The sequence below is a fragment of the Lepisosteus platostomus genome, chromosome 1 (genome assembly GCF_059453375.1).
Source record: "Lepisosteus platostomus isolate fLepPlt1 chromosome 1, fLepPlt1.hap1, whole genome shotgun sequence".
In the NCBI taxonomy this organism is placed as follows: domain Eukaryota; kingdom Metazoa; phylum Chordata; class Actinopteri; order Semionotiformes; family Lepisosteidae; genus Lepisosteus; species Lepisosteus platostomus.
Window position 1 is genome coordinate 57,106,436 of NC_142611.1, and position 12,113 is coordinate 57,118,548.

General features: G+C 35.2%; 1 protein-coding gene across 6 annotated transcripts in view; it reads right to left on the minus strand.

The window, feature by feature from the left end:
- Nucleotides 1–12,113, minus strand: part of ttc29 (tetratricopeptide repeat domain 29) — a 91,810-nt gene that overhangs the window by 32,557 nt on the left and 47,140 nt on the right. For all 6 annotated transcript variants that reach the window (XM_088633143.1, XM_088633145.1, XM_088633146.1 and 3 more), the window contains one exon: nucleotides 5,563–5,654. In XM_088633143.1, the coding sequence (XP_088489269.1) occupies nucleotides 5,563–5,654 (92 nt within the window). The remainder of the gene's footprint in view (nucleotides 1–5,562; nucleotides 5,655–12,113) is intronic.

Below are 12,113 nucleotides of genomic sequence, written 5' to 3' on the forward strand. Positions count from 1 at the left end.
AATGCCATACTTTGCAAAATAATAACAAAATAATAAACTTTGGTAATTATTTTGCTACCTGTACATTCCTTTGCTAAGGTAATCTGCATTAGGAAAATTACAAGACTGCTCTCATACAGTACTTCATTTTATAGTGGGTATATTTTAAGTTATGCTTTCTACTCTATAGAAACTAATGACTTGGTTGAAAACCTACTGTTATATAACATGTTATTTTTATATATGCATACCACATCTAATTCATTATTATCATCACTGGCAACCTCACATGGTTGAGTATAATTGTCTTCCATGATCCTGATAAGACCAATACAGTATGTGATCTACATACTCTCTGACTCTCTGAGGGTGAGCAGACATTTGGTTGGAGATATACTGTCAATATGACAATTACAGTAGCAAAAAATTAGCAAAAAAAGGCCCACACTTAGCCAATGCACTAATTACAAATACCACTTACTGTACCATAATTAACAGTGGAGAATTACTTGTCTGTAACAATAAATGGCAGGTTTGAGTAAACTTTTTATTTCCATAAAATCTCTGAAAAATTAACATCCCAAAACTGCTAGCCTAGTACTGTGGTAGGCATGATAATGAGGATACCAGGAAGCAAAAATAAAGTTTACCAACTGAGAATCAGAGATGTTTGAAAAAGATGTAAGTGTACACACAGCTTGTGTAAATTTTCACGATGTGCAAGGAATAAAATGTGAAATACCATACTGCAAAAAATAAAACTAAATGGACATTACAAAAAGAAAGGTAGTGGAGATTTAAAAAAAGAGGTCATAAAATGTGGAGTAGCACAAAAGAGCAACTACAGTATTAGAGTACTGATCATGGTCCTCCAGAGCATGAAACTTGCCAGTTGAGCAGCAACAATTCCTCAGTGGTTTCTTCTCATACATCAGTGAATGAGGATTGAAAGATGTGCTGCACTTAGATAACAACATTTCTCCAATGTTGTTATCAGATAGCAAAATGTACATTTATGGATATAAGAAGTATTTCTCCGTATTGTTACAATGACAATACAAACTCCTTTGCAGTGTTTTTATCTAATGTAATTTTTGGGTTTAATAATTAATCTAGACATTTTCACAAAAATATGGTATGAGCCTGTCCATAATCAAGTCTTTCCTTCTAAGGGGTGGTGCCAACAGAAAATGTGCAAGGAGTATTTAGGCCTGAGGAGGATATGTGCACACTGAAATTAGAGCCCATGGAACCCTTTACCACTCCTGAATATGAGAACTTGGAAGATGCCAGCTGCTGAACCCAGTCTCCTTTGAAAAGAATCTTCTGGATCATGATTTTTAAGGTTGTTAAATATGCAATCTTTCTTATAAATACACCCCTGAGCTCACATCACAAGTGGTTTTGAACTGACATTGGTGGTTTTTATTTTATGCACCAGTATTAGACCTTCACTGAACATTTTTTGCAATTTAACTTTATCTATCATTGATGTGCTTATTAGCTGTGAAGTCAAAAGTGTTGTAAATATGTGCATGCATATGCTGTATTGTTCAGTGAATCGAATCGATGTTTACAGCTGTACTTTCTCTACTTGCTGTACACAAATATCATACTTTAAAAGCCTCTCCCTGCAGCCTGCCCAAGTACCCACTATCCACCATCCACACCTCAACGTGGTGTTATTTTGTCTTGTACAGTAAGTAATACTCCCAGCTATTTCAGTGGCATGGGGAATGAGAGTTGGGAGTTGACTTTATAGGCTCACCGACAATTTTATTTAATGCCCGTTCCATTACAGTGAGGCGTGCTAATCACAGAGGTAGAGAAAGAAAGTGCAGGCATCCGCTGGACATAGAAGAGGGATTCATGTTATTAATTTTAGCTGATTACTATAAGTTTGCAATTACTGTTGTTTGTTATAGTCAATCAATGTTATTTTAATTTACTTAAGGCCAATGCATTAGTACTTCAATTATAAGACAGGGTTACTTACTGTATTTCTTTTAACCAAACACACTGTATACTGTAATGCATTATGGACTTGGCTATTTATGATGGTTCTCTGCATTGAACCTTCAAGAATGTCGACATCCTACTATATAATGCTTTTAATTATTTCCAGAAAAGAATAGATAACATTTCAGTAACAGCAATGTAATATATTAAATATATAAATATGAGACCACTGACATAAACTTATTTCAGGCCACCATGGAATCCATTTTTGGTCAATACCATCCACATTATTTGGCCGTTTCACATCTCATCTCTCTCACCCAAGTATCCTGTTCATTCCAGGATTATACCACAGAATTCCGCTTTTTGGCTTCCCAAGTCCCCTGGAACCAGGAAGCTCTTATCCATTAGTTCCGCTCCAGGATGTCAAATGAACTCAAGGATCACCTTCCATACCTGCCACTCTACTTTCCTTCCTTTGTGAGATTGACATTAGACTCTAGGAACATAAATTTAAATTTTAGACAACCACCCACAAGATTATCTTCTGAGGAGAGGAGCCACCGGCTTTGTGAAGGGTGTTGCCTCTACTGAGGGGTGTCCAACTCTTGCCCAGTCTACCCTCCTTGCACTTCCCCGCCCACTGCTAAGGTCGGTATCATTCCTACCTCCTCTTCCACATCTGGGCCCTTTCTTCCTGTAACCATTTCCTGGGATAAACTTCAAGAATCTCTTTTGGCTTTTGTTGATTCAGGAGCCGAGGAAAATTTCTTACACTCTGGACTTACTAACATCTGGAACATTCCACTTCTCCCTGTCTCACCCCCATTCGTCTAGTTACTCTTGATGGATCCCCTCTTTGTTGGGTGGAATGGCAGATGGTACCCCTTACTGTCTGCATCGGCATAACCCACACAGAAAACATTCAATTCCTCCTCCTACACTCTCCTTCACATCCTCTGGTTTTGGGATATCCATAACTATTTACAAAAGCACAACCCCCACATTTCCTGGTCCAATGGCAAACTTCTTGCTTGGGGACCTCAATGTCTCAATCAGTGCTGTCAGCTACTGCTAAGACTTTCTGTCACCCATGTCCCTCAGGATGAAGCCATTAAGATCCCTCCCCCCTTCACTTGGCATTCAGCCAGCAAAAGCACTCTTTACCACCACATCGGGCCGACTATTGCACCATTGATTTACTACCTGAATCCCTGCCCCTGAAAGAGAAAATCTACTCTCTGTCCCTAAAAGAATTTGACGCCATGGAAACTTACATCCAGGAATCCTTAAAGTCCGGTTTTATACGTCCTTCCACCTCTCCTGCTTGCGCTGGATTTTTTTGGTTGAAAAAAAGGATGGATCCCTGATACCTTGCATCGATTACAGAGGTCTCAATCAAATCACAATCAAGAACCGTTATCCCCTTCCCCTCATCTCCTCTGTGCTAGAATCACTTCAGCGTGCCACTATTTTTACCAAACTTGACCTTCGGGGTGCCTACAACCTAATCCACATTTGTGAAGGGGACGAATGGAAGACAGCCTTCAACACCACCTTTGGCCACTACGAATACCAGGTGATGCCTATTAGTTTGTTTAATGCTCCTGTCGTTTTCCAGAATTTCATGAACAATATATTTAGAGACATCATTCACAAATACGTGCTAGTCTACCTGGATGATATTTTAATTTTTTTCCATAATTTACAAGACCATATTCTTCATGTCCGCGAAGTCCTGACTCGACTTATCCTTAATAAATTATTTGCCAAATTGGAGAAATGCACCTTACATGCTTCCAGGATACACTTTTTGGGTTATATAATCTTATCACTCGGGGTTGATATGGACCCTGCTAAGGTTACACCTGTCCGGGACTGGCCCACCCCTGAGAAATTGAAACAAGTACAGTGGCTTTGTTAATTTTTACCACTGTTTCATCAGGAATTTTAGCTCTATTGTGGAACCCATCACTGCTCTAACCCGTGGAGACCCTAGACAAGGCAAGTGGACCCCTGGCTTTTAACCGTCTCAAGAAGCAGTTCTCCACAGCACCTGTTCTCCGTCATTCATATCCTACTCTTCCCTTTGTGCTTGAAGTCAACGCCTTGGAGTCAGTGCCGTCTTGTCCCAACGCCATGGAGAGAAAGGTACCCTTCATCCATGTGCCTTCTTTTCAAGAAAACTATCCCCGGCAGAGATTAACTACGACGTCGGGAATAGAGAGCTTTTGGCCATGAAGCTCGCCCTTGAGGAATGGAGGCACTGGCTGGAGGGTGCCCAACATCCATTTACTATCCTCACTGATCACAAAAGCTTGGCCTACTTGCAATCTGCTAAATGCCTCAACCCTCGCCAGGCCAAATGGACTTTGTTCTTTTCCAGATTCTGCTTTTTCATAACCTATATCCCACGTTCCAAGAACATCAAGGCCGATGCCCTTTCCTGCCTTCATGATCCCTCTGAAACCATCATACTACCTGCCAAAACTCTCAAAATACTTTTGCAATATCAATATATGAATGTTTGGGACTATAAATATGTTTAATTGATTCAAGAAGGTAAAAGCTAATTGATTTTATTAAAAATAAAACACTTTATTTACTAGGTTTTCTACTGGAAATCCCAGTTAAGACTTCAGTATCTCAGTATTTTGGTATAAGCATTGAAATGTATATACTGGATGCATTGCTACCTTTGATCTAATTAGTACACTTTAAATGTATTTGTTCATTAAGTACTCTAGTGCCTTTAATATCACAGAAGGTTTATACGTTTACACATATGTTCACACAAAAAACATATTACACAATGAAATAAAAATTAAGAAAATTATAAAGCCAATGAAATAAAGTAGAGGCAGAAGATAAAATAATCATAAAAAGTAAGTTTTTATTCTACATGCAATAGCACCCCAATGTGACTGAGATCCTGGTTTATTTTGGGATGGTGTAGCAGAACTTTAGGGTACAGCAAAACTGTTACTAAATACTAAATCGGAATGAGCGGATCAAATTCGGTTGCCTCCACGTGCAGGGAAGTATACACAATGCTTTGGCCAGCTCAGGACAGCTAAAATGAACACATCAAGGTAATTAAATGAAATGAGTTTATTTTCTGTGTGATGTAGAATCTGTAATTTTATCATTCTTCACCTTGATAGGTTGATGAATATCTGATTAACATGGTTATATTCTGCATATTCTGTAAATATGGAGTACAATAATATTACATGTAATCACGGCAGTACAGTTTTATGCATTATACACTTAAAGGAAGGTGGTACAGTAGGATGGTAGCTAGCACTGCTGTTTAGCTAAGCTGCAGGGTTCAATTTCATTCAATTGAGCCAATTTCACTGTCTGAGTTTTTGGTGTTTGAATTCTCCCCCATGTATCTGAATGGGTTTTAGCCCAGATCTCCAGTTTTCTCCCACAGTTCTGACTGGACTTTTCAATACTAAAGCCTCAATTCATGTTTAGCATTTCTAACTGAAGAATTCTACATTTTGTGACTGAAGGCACTATGATCTAAGTTTAATAGATCACAATTTGTTGGATAAACCTTATCTGTATGTAACATCTAGCTGAGTTGTCAAAAAAAGAGATGTTATCAACACTTACCTTTCTAGAGCATTGGCAATTGCTTTATAGGCTTTACCTAGGACATCTTTATCTCCCAGAGCCTTTGAGAGTTCCATATACATATTCAAATACTATTGAAGAGAAATAAAAGGAAAAATAGCTGTCAGTCAAAACAGTGCACAGTGTTCTTTGTTGTCACCTTAAACAATTAATTAATTACAGTATAAGCATTGAAATTTGACTTCTGGGACAGCTACTTATAAACACCATCTGTCTATGGTGAGTACATCTCTCCATCCTGAGTAATCTGAAAACCTATGTTCTACAGAAATCTACAGCCCTGCAATAATGTGAAGTGAACCAATTTAAGACACCATTCAAAAAGACATGGCTACAGGAGATTTCAGGTAAAAAGTAAGACTCTTTACTGCTTGTAAAGTAATTTTACCATTGTGATTATTTTTTTAAAGATTTACTATGAAAAGATATATACATTTGTTTCATAAAAAGTAATGAATCATGAAAATATGTTTCAAATTCAGAATATGTAGAATTTAACACATGTAGGCTCAACCAGAATACAGCAACAGCACTTGTGGCTACCAGTTTATAGTCAATTGATTCATTTTTATTACTTTGGAAACAGATAAGATGTAGCAAGTAAAACAAAATCCCAAGACATATTAAATTTAGAAGTTAGGTCAATATATTTCCATCCTAAGCAGAGGTTTTGATCTTCAAGGTTTTCCTCTTGTGACTTTAAGTAATTACCTTTCTGATACTAACTACAGGCAATTTCTTCAAGACACACCTTCGATTCCACACCATATTATCTATTTTGCAGACATAAAATGTGATCAATAATAAAATTGTGATTAATAATATCTGGGTTACCATTGAAAAACATAAACAATATTGTTTTTGCTACATTTACAGTATGCATACATTTATTTAATCTGTTTGCAATTAGAGTTCATAATACAAAAGTATGAGAATGTGAAGCATCCACATTTTAAGAAAGAGAGATTTACTGTAGCTCTGGGTTGTATTTTGTTTTATTTAGGATGCAGGTTTATCTCTCATGTTGGCTTGCTTAGGCATTATTTAGGATTTCCGAGTACTGGGTTAACAGCCTGGGGTTTTCTGGTTGCTCAAGCCGTAGGCCTCTGAGATGCCCTGTTTGCAAATAGGTTCATTTGTATATTGTGTTATGTGTTACTAAGTCTATATTTAGTTTCTGGTATTGTGAATTAATGTTTATTTATCCCAGTTTGCATCTAATTAATTACTCTTTCACTAAAGCTTTGCTGAAGAACAAAGAACCTAGATCTCTCTAACTATACCAGCTACTCTGGTATGTTCTTGGTATATCTTTACAATTTGAGGTTATGTTTACCCCACTTGGTATTTTTTATTTTATTAACTCCTCAACTTGTAACAATATAAGGTGTCTGCAATGTTTGTCAGAAAAGCATGATTGTGTTGTGTGCTTATTTTGTACAGTGATGGTCTTGTTCCCTGTCTAAATACAAATAGTTTTTCACAAAAACTGTGCCAGGGTGCACGAAGGCCAATGAGACAAACATAAGAATTATTCTAGGAGCTGCAGGAAACAATGAGAACTACCAATCAACCATCATATTACCTACTTTTTAGGAGTTTTTTTTTGCCTAAGACTCATTTTATTTTATTGATTATTTGTGCCATTGAAGCATAAGAGAGATATTTAGACCACCTTTGTCACTTATCAAATTTTGTCTCAAACATGTACATGCATGTTTGTGTCTGTGGAATCCTGTCAAGGGAGTATCCTATCAGTTCTCATTGCTTATTGGGATAGGCTCCAGCTCTCCCATGACCCTGAATTGGATAAAGTGGTTAGAAATGAATGGATGGATGTCTTATAGTATGAGTTTATACAGTATGTAGTTTGCATATAGTATGAGTCTATAGCACTCATGTCTGTCAGCACTCTCTGTCTGTCTCTACTGAGAGTGGCACAGCAATTGATGGAAAGAAAATAAAAAGAACTATTATTTTAAGGTACGCTGGAGAGTTTTAGAATTAGAATTATTTTGTAGCCTGTACAAATGTAAAACTGTCATTTAATATGTAGTAGTGTTTGAGATTTAACAACAGAATTTTTATAATTCCATTGTCCCATCATTTAATAATACTATCCACCTTTTGCTTCAAGCTTACATTAAGAAAACAGACTGGAAAATACAGAAATTACGATTCTTGAAATATACCACACCTTTAATTATGTATATCCATAAATATACATTTCTTGTAAGCACAGGAAAGACGGAAAATAATACTTAAAAATTTGACTTTTTAATTTTGGAGACTAAGTCAATGCAGATTAATTTATTTAAGTGGAAATTAATAACTGAGTTTCAGAAAAAAAGTATACACAAATGTACACCTTAACAGTATATATCTATGAAATGATCTCATTCAATAATCTTCCTAGAATTTACAATCACTGTAAATATAAAATGAAATACAAGCTATTTTTGCAGGTGAAGATGTGAAAAAGTTCTACCTTTTCTACTATCAAAGTAATTTAATAATGTATGATACTGCATTCCAGACTGCAGTTAGATGAGGTAGACTGAAATTTTCTTCTACACTAGATAGCAAAGTAGGAGGGCGATGTAAAAATGGAATGCCCTTTTAAAAAATATACAGAGCTTCATCACCTTTATGAACACAATGGTAATAGTCATTATTTTCAACAATGTAATGTTGTCCATCCATTTTTTGAGAAAGGAGAATCTTACTGCAATCCATTCTCTGAATACTATTCATACAATCACTTGCAACATTAATCAAAGATCATGAACTAATGATTTCTGACAAGCAGTGCAATAAAGAGCTACAGACCAACCTGTACTAATGCTTCTGCTGATGTTACCGGATCCAGCTCACAAGGTGCTGGTAGACTGCTAATGTAAATGGTTGCTAGACACTTTCCCATAAAGCACTTAGTAATTGAGTCACATGATGTATGCAAAAAGCTTTTTCATAGTATGCAATGCCAAGACATTAACACAGATGATTTACTATTGCTTAAAACTCACTGATGAATGCCATGTTTTAGCAAAAAATAGTGCTTAGCTGAGAAATGAGTCACTATTTTCACATATTATAATTGTGATGTAATGGTTGAGATTTTAATAGTAATGAAGAGATTTGAGTGATTATTGCTTTTTTGGAAAATAAAACCTATTTCTAAACTTTTGAAAAAGATCTAAACTTTGGCTCAATAAAAGTATTATATACTAAACACATGAGCAAAATACTCTAATGACAACAATGGTAGAATCCTACCATATTGTAAGAAGTACATAAATAGCAACAAATCTAATGATTCAATTTCTGAATGCTGTAGAAGATCAAAGGTTAGAAATGCTTTATAATTTTCATAAATTGCCCAAAGTATGCCACACGACACTAAAAATTAAATCTTCAAAGATAATATTTTTAATATACCAATCAACAGCTTAAATATTGTATTAACTGGTTGTGTAAACAATTATATGAAAGGTTTCAATGGTCTTGTGAAATACTTTAATTGCTGTAGTGCTGGATACTTTGTAATCTAAGAATAAATTAGGCTCTCAGAAACTAATGTAGTCAGGTCCAAAGTGAATTACTAATTATTACTTTTGAACCAATGGATAATACAGTATGTACAGTATGTGGTCAGTGATTCCTCTTCATTGTGACCTGATAATGACCCACAGGTTAATGTGTTAAGAAACAATTACTTTTATTATGCAAAAATATAATTAAAAGTAAACAAAGACTCTTACAATGCACAATAACGTTAGTAAGACCCAAATCAGATTTGATCTTTGTAGTTTGTATGGAAAACATTAAAATTAATAAATTATTACTCTTTTTAAATGGCTGCTATATTAATAAGGAATGAATGTGAATCAATCTGAAGTTTATCTGTTTTCAGGAAAGAACTATACAAAAAGACCATAATTGAATTATGTTGGTCAATGGGTTCTTCTTTGAGGGTGAGTTATATTGGACTGCAATAGTTTGGGACTATGGGATTTATGTCAGAGCATTTAGACCTGACTTACAAACTCTTATCAGCTTTCTCATTACTTTGGTATGAAATGGTTTTTCAGGGAAGACAAAGAAATGAAAAGTTCTCAGAATTCAGCAAATTGGGTTACCAATTGTCAAGGTAGGATCTGGTAACAAGAAGATTTTATATAAGATATGGTTCATATTTCAGTTATGAAGTTTGAAATGAACGTGGTATTTGTGCTTTAGTGCACAATCAATTTTTGAAACACTTAAATGTTGCATGTTTCTGAAGGCTGCCAGGTTTTCAATTCAGTGCATACTATAGAAAACTTCTGTTAATAATTTTAATAGTAGAGACCCAAATATAACATATACAGAGCCCTGACTGTGTGCCTTAGTCTGTTATATAACTTTTAATATAAATCATATTTTTTTCAATCAATAGCAAGTGTGAATATAAGGACAAAATGTTTCTTTTTGGGATCATAAACAAAAAAAAATTCTATAAACATCAACACATTAAATAAGCAATCAAGAACCATGTCATAGCAAATTTCTTTGATAGTTAATCTTAAAAAAATGGAGATTATTGCAGTTTTTGTTTCATTTTAACATTATTAATTTGATTTAATGTGTTCAATATTTTATGATAATGCCATTTTCTCTTGTACAATGCTGAAAGAACGACTGAGAGGAGTGAGAACACACTGCTATGGATGAATGACAAAAATGCAACATGGAAAAAGTAAAGGACAGAGCTTAACCAGGATCACACTGCAAAATTACTGTAAAATCACATTGAGAGTACTGTACAGTAGTTACATGGTAACAGGTACAGAAAAAAATGTGATTGCATTCTGTGAGATGCTCACTTTATTTCATTCTTTCTTATCACAAGATGCTTCTTATCCATGTTCTTTGGTTGCTATTTGCTGAATTGTGGTATTTTTCCCATGGGATTTTAGACACTTTTCTTCTCTGTCTCTGGTCAGAACCAGGATGAAGCATTCCCCTGTCGGAAATGGTGTATTCCATATGAGAATGAAAAAATGTTTGAAGACACTATCTGGATTTTATAGGGTGCTATGTGGTTTTAGAGTGGTTTGCGGAGGAAAAATAATAATGCATTTTATCAGAAACAGATTCAGAGGGTTAAAGTCTGTTTTAAAACTTTGTATCTAAAGGCACTGAATCTGCTCTTGTAGATTTAATTGCAAAAGTTATTTTGTTTAAGGCAGAAAATATTTTTGAAAAGACAGTTAATAAAAAACACTGGTAGCACAAGGAACTTTAACATTCTTGAATTACTTCATATGTATTATTGAAGGTGCTTTTGAAGAAGGACATAATTTGATCCTCTTTGTTTGACAAATGCGTCTCTGAACACAATTCCATGGGATTCACAAGCTTCATATTTGCACTGCCTTTTGTTTTTGTCTTCTGCTAAACACTTCTTTCATCAGTTCAATATAACACATAAAAGCTTTGAAAACATACAGCACGTGGAATGATGTGGGCATTTAAATGTACAAAAAGATAAATGAGGAAATGTTCTGGCAGAGAACTACCAAACTATGAACCATTTAAAATGTATTGCTTCATGTAGTGCAAGTTAAAACCAGAAAATCTGTAAAGGGTTATCTTCTGATTAGATCTGTTTAATAATGAAACATGCGCATTGGTATGATAGATTAATTTTTCTGAGATATGTGCTTTGTTGATTATTATGTATAGATTACCCAACTGTGTTCTAATTGTGAACATAATATTATTAAATTAATCTCACATGATTGTGAAAATTAAATCAAATTAATGCACAATGCCATTAATTTCCTTTTACCATTATAATATTGACACCGTGTTGCAGGGTATATATTCATGCAAAATATTTGTTAGTTTAGCACACCAAATTGATACGAGTATATTAAATCATTTTTGCTTTTGGTGAAGAAAACTTTGTACTGTCACCATCACTGAAAAAGCATCTTACTTGTTTATTCACCACATACATCCATGAGTCCATACATCTACAATATCTAAGAGAAAGGCTTTTTGTAAGAATATTAGAAAGGCCACAAATAAAAGGAGGTCATTCTAGCTTGTTTAGTTGCTAGTTCTGCCAGCCATTGCTTGAAACACGCTCAGGTATCGCTACATGGCTAGGTACAGTAGCTCTATTCAGACTCCTAATATGCTCTGGGTAAAGAGTTGCCTCATGTTCTTAGTTTCCAATAGTGTCCTATTGACTATATAGCTTAGCTGTTATACCTGCTCATGACAGACTACCGGAAGACACTCTTGAGCCATCAGTGTAACTACTACTCACCATCCAATCTATCAATTACCTTGACAATGTGAAGTGGCAAAAAACCTTCTGTACTCTTTTAACCAGTGCTAACCTTATTCTTATTTAAGACCTGATTTCACCACTCACCTTTGCTCTGTTTTAGAGAATCTGTTTTTCCCTGTGTTTGTCATTTATTTCCAGCTTCGGACCTTGCTTGTGTTTTCAACTTCACTTTTGGATTTTCCCTGCA